We start from the raw sequence: 17,326 nt of genomic DNA on the forward strand, positions 1-17,326 counted from the left end.
GCATATTAACATTTCGCATTTTATTCATTTGGTCAAATTATCATTTGGCATAATTTTACATTGTCAAGTTTTATTATGACAAACGTTTATTAAGCAAACGTTTTCTTTTGGCTAATATTATATTCCAAAAAAATGTTTGTTCAAAATGACACTTCGCACACGAACCAACCACAGAAACCAACTGCTACCAGAAAAGTAGGTTAGGTTAGAACTGCGTCCCCCACAGAAACGAACTGCTATCAGAAAAGTAGGTTAGGTTAGGTTAGGTTAGGTTAGGTTAGAACCGAGTCCCACAAAAAAAACGAACTGCTACCAGAAAAGTAGGTTATTATTCCATGCAATAGCTTTATGCCAAACGATACATTTGACTAAATAATACTTGGTAATATGAAACATGACTAAGTAATTATTTTTGAAACAATATTGCGATAAGTTGTTTTAGCAAATGATTTTTTGCCAAATGATAATTTGAGTAAAATATTTTGGGATGTGATACTTTGGGAAAAGTTTTTTGCCCATACACAGTAACCCGTACGTACAGATGTACTTAGTGGAATAATCCTTTCCTATCTTATTTTCCTCGGAAGCGTTCGTATTTGTCATGCTACTTCAGTCAGCCTCGCAGCGTAAGGAAGATCGCATCGAGAGATAAGCAACTGATATAGGGCAATCAACTATTTTACCGACACTTTGGGCGTCTCCTGCGTTACCAAAATTGTCTCTAGCGTTACCAAAAAATCGTACTTCCAACAAGATATTTCACGGTTTAATAGGTTGAACTTACGTAGGATGGCATGTATTCATGTACACCATCTATTAAATTACAGAAAAAACATGTTTACTTACAAAAGTGCAATTGTTTGAAAAATGTCGCGGACAGATTAGTGTCGGTAAAAAAGTTGATTGGCCCATAGACTGGTTAACAAACTAAGTTGAGATTTTCACACCCATTTTTGTTTACACTACTTATCTGTATAATTTGATCGTGGCGGTTATAATATTACATATCAGTACTTCGTGGTTTGACATTTGTCACTATACTGCTACTCACAGGGAACCTTGATCCCTATGACACTGACAGTGACAGTTCATTAGCTCCACTTTTATATAAACTTGTAATGTCCTGTTACGCGAAATTGTTTCAAAGCAATGCTTGGAAGTCTAGTACGTCATAATTTGTAGAATTATTATATTTTAAAAAGAATATTATTTTATTTATTAAGTATTATTCGTAATTATTAGAAATAAGCTCATCCAAATTTACACGGCGACGTATTGCAAAAGTTACTTCGTTAGGCTGTATCGACTAAGGAGGGGCATCTCGATAAGCAGATGTCGATGATCACAGCCCAGCAGGATGTCAGTAAAACTGTCATAAGGATCAATATTCTCCGTGAGTAGTATAATAAATAAATTACTCTATTTATTTAATAGAAACTTAATGCAGTAATTGATAGACACATCAGCAGCTTTCGGAAGTAGTCGTGTGTTCCGAATTATCACGATGGGAACGGATTATTTACTAAATCTGTAGATATAGGTAGTGCCACCAGAGTTGAGGTCACGCACACAAGAACATGTCATGTAATGACAACGGGATTTTGACACTCGTTCATTTCATTCATTCTCCTTTTATGCAATCAGTTCTTCATGTAGCTGTGTGTGTAATAAGTAATCATTCACTTCAACTCTCGTGGCACTACCTATATGATTGGTACCGTTTTGAAGCCCTGGTGTCCAAACACACACACAAACAAACATCTGTTACCAAGATTTGGTATATGATATTTTTCAGCAGAAAGAAAATTTCGCGATGAAATATGTTTCAAAGAATATTAAAGCTCATTAAAGCCACCCGCACCCGACTAGCACCGCTTCGACTTTCCGCGTCCACTCGTTGACAGGTGATTCACGGGTGGACGCCGCGTAGTCAACGAGTGGACCTCGCGTGGTCCATGAATTTCCTAGTAGTCAGTATGGCGGCGAGCAGCGGGCTGTCACCGAGTGGTCCACTCGCCGTCCGCGCGTGGCCACCTCGCGAGTGAGGCGATCCGGTGACGCACGGAGTTGATGTAGTGAGCGCATGCCCATACAAATCCATATGAAGAATACTAACCGCTTGAGGCGAGGCGGTGCTGGGCGGGTGCCGCGTGGCTGTAGTGAGCTGTGACCTTAAGATTGTACTTTCTGAGTGTTTTTGAAAGAAGAATGAATTTATGCAGGGTGTCTCTGACCAAGTTCAACGTTCGAATCTACTCACAAAACTAAGCTTCTTTTGTTTTGTAACATTTTCAAAAAAAGTTAAATTTAGATCATTTATTTATTCACAAAGTTTAATTGTTAAATCAGTGTATCGAACATGGCGGTGTTATCGCTGTCTCTTGGTACGGGGCCTTGAATTTTTTTTGTAATTTTTTTTTCATCTCTAAGTTATCAATGTGCCGTCAATTTAGTATCGTATCGCATAAATTGAAAATTACATTTTAATTTGTTTGAAAAAAAAAATGAAATTAACAGTGGTCATATTTTTAAAAAGTAACAGAACAAAAGTAGCTTAGTTATGCGAGCAGAATCGAATCCTGGATTGAAAGCCCCATGGTCAGAGATACCCTGTATGTTAGCATAATAATTATGATAATTAAGCATGTCTCATTTAAGAATAGTTTTAAGTTATAGAAAACCTCGACTTGTTTTATTTTTAACTGTTTATCAAGTCTAAGGGGCTGTTTCACCATCTATTGATTAGTGTTAACTGACGGTTAAATGTCACATTTAACCGTCAGTTACTAATCGTAACTAATCAATATGGTGAAACAGCCCCTTATAAGTAATGTATTAAATTATTAAAGAGAGATAAAAGACAAGTTGCACTACTACTGTATCTTTTTCTCTTTCTTATAATAAAATATGTATTGTAATTAACTGGGTTGTTTATAACAAAAGCTTATGAATTGTTAGTGATATTTTTCAAAATTTATCGTCATATTTTCGGTCTCGAAAGCATTTATTTTGGTGTTTTTTTTGTCTCAATTAAATAAAGTTTTGCTAAATATTTTTTTGTTTTATTGAATTTTCTAACGAATATCACACAGACGATGGGTGGGGGTCGTCGGGCCCGCGACGGGCGTTTTACATGGCGGTATATGGCACGACCCGACCCGTCGCGGGCCTGCGCACGACCCGCACCCGTCGTCTGTGTAACCTATATAAACTAACCAACATAGAAAAGTTGAAAAATCCCCGACAGTCACTATAGTCATTTCAAACTTCAATATCTCATAAAAGGTTGATCTGATTGTTATCAAGCATAGCTGAGCAAGGAAACTTGTTTTCACGTAAAAAAACTGCATCGAAATGGGTTTATCCGCTTGAGAGCTACAATGCCGACATTGGCGTTAAAATAGCCCTAGCATTGGCGTTAATAGTTCGGGGTTTAAAAACCAAAAGAAAAGTAAAGAGGCAGAGAAAATTTTATCTTTTAGTCGGAAAAATCAGAACTTATGTATAAAAGTTCGCATGGATATCGATCTGTATTTTTTTCGGAGAAAATAGCTTTTTTAGGGTTCCGGAGCCTAAATGGCGAAAACGGAACCCTTATAGTTTCGCCATGTCTGTCTGTCTGTCCGTCCGTCCGCGGCTTTGCTCAGGGACTATCAATGCTAGAAAGCTGTAATTTTGCACGGATATTATATGAAAACTATGCCGACAAAATGGTACAATAAAAAACTTACCTAAACCTCCCATAGACGTAAAGTGGGGTCATTTTTTTTTCTTATCCAACCCTATAGTGTGGGGTATCGTTAGATAGGTCTTTTAAAACCATTAGGGGTTTGCTAGCTAAGACGATTTTTCGATTCATTGATTTTTTTGCGAAATATTAAACTTTAAAGTGCAAATTTCCATTACAATCGAGTAAGTATATCAAACTTTCAAGGAAAACTATAACGGCTAAGTTTGCTTGAAAATTTTAAGCAGTTTTACTCTTAAATAGCTGCGTAAGGTATAAAATCTAAACTTGGAAGATTCCGTATAAAATACGAAATCCTTAGAAAAGATTTCTTATATTTTTTCGTAATGGCTACGGAACCCTATTTTGGGCTTGTCCGACGCGCTCTTGGCCGGTTTTTTTATAGTACTTTCTCCTTACCAAATTTCATCTAAATTAAAGTCAACTTGTTTGCCGTGAAATTTAAATCAAACAGAAAGACAGTTACTTTCATATTTTTAATATTAACTAACCGTTACCCGCGACTCCGTCCGCGCAAAATTAGTTTATCGCTATCCCGCGGGAACTATGCAATTTTTCGGGATAAAAACTACTTACCGATTTCATCTAAATCGGTTCAGTGGTTGAGACGTGATGAAGTAGGTAACAAACAAACAAACAGTGTTGCAAACTTTCGCATTTATAATATTAAGTGGGATTAGTATTCAATAAACATCGTTAGTATTTGGATCTTCGCTTCTGATTTCATCCAGTGTCGTAACTAGGTAGTTTTATGCGTCCCGGTGTACTTCAGTAACTGTAGCATACAAAACTCAACACGCCTGCCATTATAATGCCAAAAGCGACTTTTAAACTTTGAGAACTTCGACGTAAGTTGCTGTTGTACGTTGTAGTTCGACAGACTGCTGGATCGATGAGTCGTTCAAAGCTCTTGACAACTTTAGGCGTCACTGGCATTCACAATTTGATGGAGCGTTCCTTATGCTTATGTGTGGACATTACAGTCACCTAGGGTTGCCAGATACATGCATTTCGATCAATTCGAGGGTTACAAATTGGGTCGGTAGTTAAATATCAATACGAGCACAAAACCAACTATTTTCTTCAAATTGACAAAGATTTTGTCATTTGGCAAGTCTTTTGGAAGGACCTCAAAAACAGTTCTCAATTCTGAATACAGGCCGGCAATGTTAACCGCAGCTTCAATTTTTAATATGGAAGGCAATACTGCTCTCGTAGTCGAAATCCGGGACATTAAAGTGTAATTCCTGGACACGGGACAAGACACGTAATTCCGGGACAATCCCGGATGTCCCGGCCATCTGGCAACCCTACAGTCACCTAGTTACTTCACTATGCTTTCATCACTTTGTGGGTCTAACGCCTGTAACACTGCATGCCTCCATGACAATTTGCATGCATGCCTTGCCCATGAGCTCTGCAACAAGCGTCTTTCTCGGGATTGCTTCTTCTACAAACTTTGTCACAAGGTGGCACCCTCACCCAATTATTGACCGCCTCCGTACTCGCTATTAACGCACAAGCCACAAGTAGGAGAATAAAAGTAGTTCTTACAGCAGCCATCTTGAAAATTTGCGCGGGAATTCAACTTTTTAATTGTTTATGGTGCGAAGTGTGTTCTCGTTGTGTGAAGTAGGATTTCGTTAGCTCTGTTTTATACTCTAGTTTGGGAAAAGCCTAGGTTTTAATTGCTGTTGGTTTAGTTAGTAATGAGAAAATAATGAATCAACGAAAATCCCCCTCTTTGCCTAATGCTTTATAGGTACTCGTATACTTAGGTGACGCGTTTTCGAATTAAACGGATTGGTTATTAGTAGGTAGGTAAATCCATATGTCAACACATAGACACAGGCACACACATACACACACACACACACACACACACACACACACACACACACACACACACACACACACGCTACCTGGCCTGGCGCATGCAGTTGTCTTGTCTTCCTTTTATGTTATGTATTTTCAATTTTCTGGACTAAAATCTTGTTTTTTTCTGTCTGTCTCGTACTGTTTTACATATTGCGGTCTCGTCTCGTTGAAGTGACCTGGTGAAAGCCGTGGGTTCACTGTGGGTGGATGCAGGCCGCTTCCAACAGAAGCAAATGGAGGCCTATGGGGGTAGTCTATGTCCAACACTGGACGTCCTTCGGCTGATATGATGACAAATACACTTTCTAACTCGCACATAAGCAATTCTTATTTGTTTTCCTGTTACCATTCATAACTCAACAAACCTACTAAACGAGGATAAACTAGCTGCATACATTATCAATTACTAAATGGTTTTCCCTAAACAATCTGAGCATATAAATATGGAGTGAAAACACAATCATGTTCAACCACAGATTAACACAAGCTGTGTTACGAACATCACGCAATGAGGGCTATCGTTTTTTGTCTCACTAGATGGCGCACTGTTGCGTGAGGTTTTTAAGTGTGGCTTTCAGAGTCTGTTATTACGGGCGTTAAAACAAAGTTTAGATTAAAATCATATTTAAAACACCTTAAAACCGTACCATAAAAATATCCAGCCACCACAGTGTTGCTTAGTCCCGTTTTGTTCGGAAAAAAGGGAGGACAAAAGTTTCCGAAAGACAAAACTGTCTCAAAACACAAACATTCATTGCCCCGGAACGCATATTTGCCATAATTAATTTCAGATATTGCAAAATATTCACAAAATTATTCTAATTATAAATAAACCCGCGTAGCTCACCCAAAAACTATGAGATTTGACATTTCGGAGACCTCACGCTACACTAGCGCCTCTAGTGGCGAATTCATACGCGATAGCCCTCATTATCCAAGATGGCCGTCCTGAAAACTAGTCTGATCTTATTGATTGTGGCTGGTGCCTTGATTGCAAATACGGAAGCTGTCAACAACTGGGTAAGAGTGCCACCTTGCGACCAAGTTTGTAATCGAAGCGGGCCGGAGAAAGACTCCTGCTGCCGTGCTCATGGACACGCTTTTCACGCGAATTGCCATGGAGGGATGAACTGCTATCGAAGATAATTTCGAGGGCTCTATGGAGGGGGAAAACGTAGAATATTCAAGACTACCCTTCATAAAATACTTATACTCTTCGACGTTGGATGCCAGATGCCGTATTGTCTAAAATGCTGATGCTGACCTTCGCAATGTATTCGCCATCTCTTTCTATCCTCGTCTACACGCAAGTGATAGAAAAAAAGTGGTGAAGAGGATTGTTGCGTTAGACACTAAGGATTCAGGTCGTCGAAATCCGTTGTAACGAGTATTTGTACTCTCTTCAACTAGTGTGGGAGCCGTTTTGGCCAATCTTCATGTCAGTCTATCTACATTGAATGTTACTGTTAATGTTTTGTTAACTCCTAAATATAATAAGTACTTGCGTTTTTTTGTGTTTTCATTCATATTTTTGAAGACCGGATGGCCAAGTGGTTAGAGAACCTGACTACGAAGCTTGAGGTCCCGGGTTCGATTCCCGGCTGAAGCTGACCGAGGATATTTATATGAATAATACGAATGTTTGTTCTCAGGTCTTGGATGTTTAATAATATGTATTTATCTATATAAGTTTGTTTATCCGTTGCTTCGTATCCATACTATATGGTTTTTTTTATACAAGCTTTGCTTAGTTTGGGACTAGGTCAATGAGGGCTATCGCGAATGAATTCGCCGCTAGAGGCGCTAGTGTAGCGTGAGGTCTCCGAAATGTCAAATCTCATAGTTTTTGGGTGAGCTACGCGGGTTTATTTATAATAAGATTTTTTTTGTGAATATTTTGCATAACCTGAAATTAATTATGGCAATTATGCGTTACGGGGCAATGAATGTCTGTGTTTTGAGACAGTTTTGTCTTTCGGAAACTTTTGTCCTCCTTTTTTTCCGAACAAAACGGGACTAAGCAACACTGTGGTTGCTGGATATTTAAATATGATTTTAATCTAAACTTTGTTTTAACGCCCGTAATAACAGACTCTGAAAGCCACACTTAAAAACCTCACGCAACAGTGCGCCATCTAGTGAGACAAAAAACGATAGCCCTCATTGGTATCAAGTGTCCCATGATATTTATTATTATTTATTTATTTGTATTATGTATTCTATACCTACAGTACCTACATGAGCGTAAATTAAAAAAAAATACTGTTCATTACTTTCGTGTTACACAATATTTATGTAGCAACGAAACGGCTAAGCTTTCCAAGAAACCAGTGTTTCTGAAGTTAAGGCTTGTAGAGTTAGGGCGTGTAGAGTTAAGATTGACTCTACGTGAGATCTGATAACTTTCTGACAGTGCGAGCTCAATGGTTTCGTCTTGGCAACAATTTGTATATGACTCTTTGCCCCATTGGACAAAAGCTATTTATTAAAAAAAAATAAGGCGGTAATGTATAAATTAAATAAACTAGTATTTTCATTTCGCTACTATTTTATCATCATAACTATAAACATACAAATATATGTATAAATTCAAAATAATTATTTACTGCTGATGGAAGTATCTTAAAGAGCATTCACATCACTAGAGCCAACGTCAGTCAGTCAGTCAGCCAGCCCGTCAGTCAAGTGTCAATGTCAGTCACCACATTTGTTTACCAGATTGCTTAATTCCATTGAATTAGAATATAATTTATTCGATGGAATTTCAATAGGAAGAATAGATGTTTACTCTATGATATCTTTGTAGGCTGAAACAAAGAGTTGTTAGCGTAGCCTACTTCCTGTGATATTCATTTGAGGATCTGCTGTAGGTCATTGTTGTTTGTTGTTTTTTTATTCCAAGGAAAAAAATGTCTACGTCCAGCGGCGTAGGTAGGGGGGGGGAGGGAAGGGGGCAGCGTAAACGTACATCGTTTTCCTCAATATGACAAATTAGTCTTAATCAATTAATAGTCATATATAGGTGATTATCGTGAACTAATTGCTCTGTCACTAACGGTATAATTATACGTGTTTCCTTGTCTTACGTACCTACTGAGCCGTCAATCAATACTTACCCTTACTTCGGACGGAAACCTGCAAGATTTGACCTGCACTTATGTACATACTTACATTCATACATTACAAGTTTGATAAAAGTTTGTAAAATAAAAAAACATGAGAAAATATTTTTCTGAATAGGTAATTTATTGAATCACCAGGGCTACTACGAAATTTGAAAATCGAAGTTCGTGTCGTTACGTCTCTGACGCTTATACTATTTAACACGAGAGTGAGAGGAACGGTACGATACGAACTTGGATTTTCGAATTTCGGAGTAGGCCCTCTGGCGTTACTTTGCGGAGGTCCATATTAAAGCACAAAGAATTTCTTTGCTCACCCGCGACCTTAATTACCTCTCTAGACGTTTTACGCGACGTGCCCATGTAGACTCTAGCACATGCAGGTATATTATGCGTTGTGAAAGGAAACGCAAAATTGTCTATCGTACCGCGTGTACAGTCATCCTGCATTAATATCTGCCACAGCGGAGCAGGCAATAGTAGATTGTAAAACAAGAGCATAAAACGAGCCATTTTACTACATTTTACATTGGAAAATGGGTTTAATGCTAGAGTTTTACAGTGCTTTTCACTTCGATGGTGAGGAAATGAAATAGCAACAGTGGAAATAATTGTTCACTTGCTAGGTACCTTTTATTGTTCACACAATACTATTATAATTATATATTTTCAGTTTTATTGATCTATTTTGATTAATTTGTTTGATTTTTAGTTTTATATAAATTAAAAATTATAAAAATAATGTGTAGAAACTTCTTTGTTTGTGGCTGTTTACACCTAATTGCCTTGGTCTTAGATGAAGATTTTACTTTATGCACTAGAGCATAAAAAGTCATTTTATCGCCTAGATCCAGCATAAACACGAACTTTACGAGCATGAGAAGTGAAAACATATTTGTCACGTTCTACCGGCCCTAGAAATAGATTTGTATCAGATTTTTATGCACGCTTTATTGTGTCAGATATTGATGCTGGTGGGTGACCTTGACCTACAAAACTACAAAAATTAATCGCAACCAAAGTTACGTTGCTTATATACAAAAGCGCCACAAATAAAAAAAACAAAACTTTATTGCAAAAATCGCACTAACTAATTCAATTAATTATTTTTTTCAATAAAAGCATTTAACGTTTTTTTTTTATTTAAGAATAAGAATAAGAATAAGAATAATTTTATTTAGTAATAAAGTTACATTGTCCACAAAAAATTACAAAATAACACAGTTGAATAAAAAAAAAACAATACATTTGACTTTTCTACGGCCTTCGCACTAGACTCTGGGTCTGTATCGCGAGTGCCAGAAGGATGTCTTAAATTACAAAATTAGAACATTACAAAATACGGTAAGAGTAAATACTCTAGAATTTACTTGAAGTGTGTGTGTGTGTGTGTGTGTGTGTGTGTGTGTGTGTGTGTGTGTGTGTGTGTGTGTGTGTGTGTACGCGTGTGTGTGTTCCTTTTTACAGGCGTTTAATTGCAGGCTTTAAGGAGATCTTCCGTATCTTGGTAATTCAGTTTGGCTAGATGCTCTTCTATAGCACTCTTAAGTTTGGTAGCAGATAAGTCTTTGGGGTTTTTAATTTTTTTGCATATTTTGTTGTAAACATTTACATGGGAGTAAGGAGGCATATGTCTGGCGAAGCTAGATCTGATTGATGGTAGAGGTATGCTAAATACGCGGCGTGAAGAAAGGGTAGGAAAGTCATGTCTAGAAATTACTTTCCGATGAGTAGCCACGGCTACTTTTGAAATATATAATTGTCTTACCCTTAACACCTTACACTCCTTATACAGGTCATCAGTGGGAAACCTATAAGGCTTCCTGAGCATAACTTTTAGTACAGCACGTTGAGCGATCTCCAAACTTTTTATGTTGGATTTTACTATACCACCCCAAGCTGAAAGGCAGTATAGTAGTGCCGACTGGCAGAATGCTTTGTAAACTAGTATTAAGATGTCTTTTGGTGCTGAATTTCTAAGTGACTTCATTAAATATATAGTTTTTCTAATTTTTTTCGAAAGACAGGAGACTTGTTCTTTAAATGAGAGGTGTCTATCAAATTGGATGCCTAAGTATTTAATAGTGTCAGTTTGATCGATTGGAGAACATTTACATGGGGTCTGCAGGGGATAATCTGATATTTTTGTCGAACATGAATGAATGGTGAGTTTGTGAGTTGTGCTGGGTCTTGTTGCGCGTGTTTTATGAAAAGTTATGTATTTTGTTTTATTATTATTTAATGTTAGTAGATTTTTGTTTAGCCAGGTAGATATTTTCGCCATTCCTGTCTCGGCTATTTTATATACATCTTCCCAGGAGTTGCCGTGAAATAGAACAACAGTATCATCTGCATAACAAATTAAGTCAGCTCCATATACAGGTACTTTTAGAATATCATTGATGTAAATTAAGAATAAAGTGGGGCCTAATATACTGCCTTGAGGCACTCCGTATTGCACTGGCAGATGTTCGCTTACAAAAGATCCTACCCTAACACAATGGCGACGATTAGTTAGATAACTATGGAACCAATTGTAGGAAACACCTCTTATACCCATTTTTTCTAGCTTTTGCATTAGTAAAGGAATCGAAACGGTATCGAAGGCTTTAGCAAGATCTAAAAATACTCCGAGGCAATTTTTATTCGTATCTAAGGAGTCCACAATTAATGATGTTAGAAGCGAAACAGCATCTTCGGTTGATCTATTCTGCCTAAATCCGAATTGCGACTCAGAGATGAGATTATGATGTTCAAGGAATTTTATTAAACGATTACTAACGATTTTTTCCAGAAGTTTTGAGAATACACTTAGCAGTGTAATAGGCCTGTAATTGGATGGCGATGACTTATCACCGTCTTTGTGGATAGGGGATATGACACCAAGTTTCCAATCGGTTGGAAATATGCCGGAAGCAAGACTTAGATTAAAAATGTGTGTTAAGGGTTCGGCAATTGAAGGTTCAATTAATTTAATTAATAGTGGCGAACACCCATCTAGACCTGGCGCACTGCAACTTTGAGTTGCTTGATATATCCTGTTACTTCAGCCACATCAGTGGGACCTAAGAAAAAAGATTGTACAGGGCCAGAATCAGTTGTGTATTCAGCTGCGAGTTCCGCTTCAGTTTTATTTAGTTTAGTAAGTGTCTCATCTGCTAATTTTTTACCAACACAAGAGAAATATTGGTTGCATTTATTGAGTGCGTCAGTGGGATCCTTTTTGTTTATTAATTCAGAAGAGTGATTTTGCGGTTTCGAGATGTTACAGACCTTTTTAATGTTCTCCCATAGTTTCTTAGGGTTATTCAGGCTATCGGATTTGTGTCGCTTTTGTATATGTCGGCTGATCGTAAAATCCGCCAGATCACAAAATTCCTAGGCATATCGTGAAATAGCGCCATTTCATGAATTAGCCAAGGGACATCCGCCATATCGTTCAAAATTCACCGTTTAACGATTTGCCTAGTGACGTTTAGGCAGATCATAAAATTCCTAGGCATATCATGAAACACCGGCATTTCATGATTTGTCCAGTTTAGGCATATCATGAAACGCCGCCATATAGGTCCTGGCACTTCTGGCGCTTCGCGCGCTCTGCTCGTGCGTTGTGGTCACAATTAATACTAACAACTCCTCGCTTCGCTCGTCGTAACCTAAATTTTTTTTTTTCGGCATATCACGATGTGCCCGGTAGGTATAGACCTAGGAATATCGACGAAAGCGTTGCTCTAATCGATCTGCCTTATTGTTTCTCAGACACATCGGGATATGCCTGGCCAACTTTTAGGCATATCATGAAATGGCCCCATTTCACGATATACCTAGGAATTTCGTGATCTGGCGGGTTTTACGATCGCCCGCCGACATATAAGCAGCGATGTATACATGTACATCAGATGAGTTTATGGGCTGAACATCAAGGACGTGTATATGCACATATTTTTGTGACTTCGGAGCTATCGTTATCAATCTAGTTGACTGTACTTGAATGAGAAACACCTCGCCAACGAACCACAAAGTTTTATAATTCATAACATTACCTATATAACAATGGTAAAGGATAATCAATATTTTATAACTTCAAACAGATTTTTCCGATTCCCCTGGCCTATATAAGCTAAGTACCTTTCAAGGCTGGACACAACTACTTCCTTGCCCACCGTTGACATTACAATTCCACCTACCTAATCCAAGATGGCCGCTCTGAAGACTATGTTTGTGCTGGTATTGATGGCCATCATTCTGGCCAGCGCCGTGGCTGTTCGCGTTGGGCCTTGTGACCAGGTATTTTTTTACAAGCTTTTATTAAATTGCAATGTATGGCAAATAGTCAATTACTGGCCATTTCATACTAAAAACCGCCCAGACACGCCCAAAATAGGGTTCCGTAGCCATTACGAAGATATTAAGTACTTAATATTTTTCTGAGGATTTCGTATTTCATACGGAATCTTTCAAGTTTAGGTGTATTTTATACCTTAGGCTGCTATTTACTCTTAAACTATTAATAATTCTTAAGCAAACTTAGCTGTTATAGTTTTCCTTGCAAACAAATCACTGAATCGAAAAATCGTTTTAGCAACCTCCTAATGATTTTAAAAGACCTACCAACGATACCCCCACACTACAAGGCTGGATGAAAAAAAAACACCCCCACTTTACGTTTATAGGAAACTACACTAAAAAAATTTTTTTTGAAATTTTTATTTTACCATTTTGTTGGCATAGTTAACATTCATATTCGTGCAAAATAACAACTTTCTAGTATTGATAGTCCCTGAGCAAAGCCGCGGGCGGACGGACAGACAGACAGACAGACATGGCGAAACTATAAGGGTTCCGTTTTTGCAATTTTGGCTCCGGAACCCTAAAAATGAATTCTATTTATATGATTAGTTTTTTGGAGTCTTTTTGTATTTTTTATTTCAACTCCAAATTAGTCGCTAGTGCTGCTACTTAAGTAGCGTAGTATAAATAATTTAAGCAACCTGAAATTGCATAGAAAAAAAATCGTGTCTAGATTCCTGTCCAGCGGTGGTGTAGAGGTTATAGCACGCAGGACGGATTGCTGAGGACCTGGGTTCCATTCCCAGCGCTGGTCTCTTTTTCTGGTTTTTCTGTGCGTCAGTTTGTATTTTCGATAATTCTATTTATGGGTGACCACAATTCAATTTAGTATAAGGTGGCCAGTTATTGAATATTGACTACGTATAGTATCCTAGAAGTAGGGCTGCCATCCGTCCGGGTTTCCCCGGATTTGTCCTAGTTTAGAGGGCGTCCGGGGAGCGTCCGGGCGGGGTTTCATTTGTAGTCCGGGTTTAAAAATATTTTTAATTTTTAGACCAATGCAATTAGAATTTTTCGAAGAATTAATTTCCAGCAAGCTGTAAATCGTTTTATAAGGATCTTATTTGATTGGCCTATATTTTATTATACCTACTGACCAAGTTTAATAAAAACCTAAACCTGTTGACATGTCCGGGTTTTGGGCTCCAAAATCCGGGGTTTTCACGCGTCTTGTCCTGGTAGCCAAATTTTAGAGATGGCAGCCCTACCTAGAAGGTACTTGACGATTTACCCTATGTTTTTATATATGTATGTGTGGGTCAAATTTTGCAAGTTAAATTTGACGCACTTTCACTAGTCGGATTGAATTAAAAGGCATAAGTACTTATGTACTGGTGACAATCTGGTAGTGACATCCTGGTGGTCTGGCCAGGATCGTCTCTGCACGACGAAACTCTTCAACGGTTCATGGCCTCGACTTGAAATTTGTTACGGAAATGTAGTATGACAATGAGAGTAGTTATACTTACTTAGTCAAGTGAAAGTACAGTCAGCACAAAAGCTTGCATTAAAAATGACATTAAAGAAAAACTAATTTCATTTAAGCTTTAATCTAACGGTTTCTTTCTAGGTCTGTACTCGAGGCAACGCTGAGCGGGACGAGTGTTGCCGGGCCCACGGCTACCGCGGCCACTCCAGCTGCGCCGGCGCCGGGATGAACTGCTACTAGCGTCACGAAGACCCTCCTCCTCTCCTCCGGGAATACCTAGGCTAGTCGTCTGGACCTGGACTCATCATAGTCATCATTGACTCATCATCAAACTGAAGCTACATTGTTGAACTCCCCCTTGGAACGCTACTATAAACATCTTGGTGTTCTGTTGTTGTTGTATATTGTTGAGTCTAACTTCTCTGATAGCATGGTGGACGGTTGTTGCTCTGAAGATGAGCTCTGGTTGAGTTCGAAACGCGTCAGTGTAGTGTGGTGGTGATAGATGGGTTTGTGTTTGTGTGCTCGTGCAGTGTGGAGGTGGAACTGCATGAACACACATTTCTTGCAAAGTAATTGTTTCGGTTCATCTTGTTACCATTATCCAACGAGTCTGTCCACTAGTGGGAGGCCAACGCAGCGTTTTCCTGGTTCATCAGTTGAAAACCCTGTACAATTGGCTATTCCATTTCAACGTAGGAATATGTCGGCGGTCGACCGTAAAATCGGCCAGATCAGGAAATTTCTAGGCATATCGTGAAACGCCGCTATTTCATGATTTAGCCAGTTTAGGCAGATCATGAAACCCGCCATATCGGTTCTGGCACTTCCCCAGCCGCTGAAAAGTTGGCCAGGCATATCACGATGTGCCTGAGAAACAATACGGCAGATCGATTAGAGCAACGCATTCGTCGATATTCCTAGCTTTATACCGGGCACATCGTGATATGCCGAAAAGAAGAAAAATTTAGGTACGACGAGCAAAGCAAAGGAATTGTAGTGTGAATTGTGACCACAACGCATGAGCCAAGTGAGCGAAACGAGCGTGCCACGGCAGCGGCCGGCGAAGTGCCAGAACCGATATGGCGGCGTTTCATGATATGCCTAGGAATTTCATGATCTGCCTAAACGTCACTAGGCAAATCGTTAAACGGTGAGTTTTGAACGATATGGCGGATGTCCCTTAGCCAATTCATGAAATGGCGCCATTTCACGATATGCCCAGAAATTTCGTGATCTGGCGGATTTTACAATCGGCCGACGATGTCGTTTTGTATAAAGCATAAACCGTGAGAGTAATGGTTCTACGCTATCTGTGTTGGGTGCTGCACTGGTTGTCTTGGTGCAGGTAACATCGTATGCACGCGACGCGCGCGCGCGCAGTTAGCGCTGCTCGTACTGTTGTTCAACACTAATGTGCACTACGCTCGTTGGGGGGGGGGTCAATATTAAATGCTTTAACGACGTTCTTTTTGTATGTATATATGTACATATGTAAACTCTTTATCGTACAGTTGAGGTCAAAGATATCTTTACACTTTAGTGTCTTGTCACTGTATGTCATCTGTCAATTTTGTGCAAAAGTTCAAACATGTGATAGAGACAAGGCAGTTAAGTGTGAAGATATCTTTGATCTTCACTTTACAAAAGAAAAGAAACAAAATACAATTGATAAGCTTTGAGATAGGTACATACAGAAAGGCGAATTGGATCTCTACCTGTCAAACCTATCTTTTTCTCTTTCTATTTTGTTATTATTTTCTCAGAAAATGTGTATGTTGAATAAAGGGTCAGTATTGTTTAAGTAACATAGTTGTTTCATTTTTGCTTTAAGACAGCTGCGTCTATTATGCTGCGTGATATTATGTGTGACTTTGTACAGTAATCCATTCCCACTTCGACATTAATCAATATATTTAAGTTCAGCCTCAATTGGCATTGCAATCACTTTTTTACAATGTGGTCTAATTCCAAAACCATTTCGAGAAATAGGTTTACTAAATCATTTTAACACGTTTTAGTGAAAAAATACTAAATGATCATGTCTTTAATTGCAAGATAACGTTCGACCTTTGTTTGACCTTCATTGTAAATAAACTTTATGTAAGCAACTAAACCGCCTAATCCTAACACTGACAGGAGACAAAATGGCAAAAACGGAAACCTTATAGTTTCGCCATGTGTGTCTGTCTGTCCGTCCGCGGCTTTGCTCAGGGACTATCAATGCTAGAAAGCTGTTATTTTGCACGAATATGTACGTAAACTATGCCGACAAAATGGTACAACAAAAATATAAGAAAATGTATTTTTTAGAGTACCTCCTATAGTTACGAGCTTTGCGGTGAAGGAAAACATCGTGAGGAAACCTGCACAAACCTGCGAAGCAATTCAATGGTGCGTGTGAAGTTCCCAATCCGCACTGGGCCCGCGTGGGAACTATGGCCCAAGCCCTCTTGTTCTGAGAGGAGGCCTGTGCCCAGCAGTGGGACGTATATAGGCTGGGATGATGATGGATGATGACCTCCTATAGACGTAAAGTGGGGGTGATATTTTTTTTTCCCATCCAACCTTGCGGTGTATCGTGGGGTATCGTTGGATAAGTCTTTTAATACCATTAGAGGGTTGCTCAAACGATTTTTCGATTCAGTGATTTGTTTGCAAAATATTCAATTTTAAAGTGCAAATTTTCATTAAACATCTAAATTGGTGAGTGGAAATATTTGAAAAAATCAGGATGGTAGTAAGTATATCAAACTTACAAGGAAAGCTATAACGGTTAAGTTTTCTTGAGAATTATTA

General features: G+C 38.6%; 1 protein-coding gene across 1 annotated transcript; it reads left to right on the forward strand.

The window, feature by feature from the left end:
• The first annotated feature begins 12,873 nt into the window (after positions 1–12,873).
• LOC141445004 (spodomicin-like) lies at positions 12,874–15,932 on the forward strand. Its single transcript, XM_074110782.1, has 2 exons — positions 12,874–13,035; positions 14,669–15,932. Exons 1-2 carry the CDS (start codon positions 12,946–12,948, stop codon positions 14,765–14,767), a joined length of 189 nt encoding a protein of 62 aa, XP_073966883.1. The 5' UTR covers positions 12,874–12,945; the 3' UTR covers positions 14,768–15,932.
• The last annotated feature ends 1,394 nt before the right edge of the window (positions 15,933–17,326 follow it).

The sequence above is a fragment of the Choristoneura fumiferana genome, unplaced genomic scaffold (genome assembly GCF_025370935.1).
Source record: "Choristoneura fumiferana unplaced genomic scaffold, NRCan_CFum_1 Sck3bRy_12;HRSCAF=142_pilon, whole genome shotgun sequence".
NCBI classification, from domain to species: Eukaryota; Metazoa; Arthropoda; class Insecta; order Lepidoptera; family Tortricidae; genus Choristoneura; species Choristoneura fumiferana.

Coding starts and splice junctions, on each gene's coding strand:
- LOC141445004 (XM_074110782.1), top strand. CDS start 12,946: ATGGCCGCTCTGAAGACTATGTTTGTGCTGGTATTGATGGCCATCATT. Junction 13,036..14,668: donor GCGTTGGGCCTTGTGACCAG/GTATTTTTTTAC, acceptor GTTTCTTTCTAG/GTCTGTACTCGAGGCAACGC.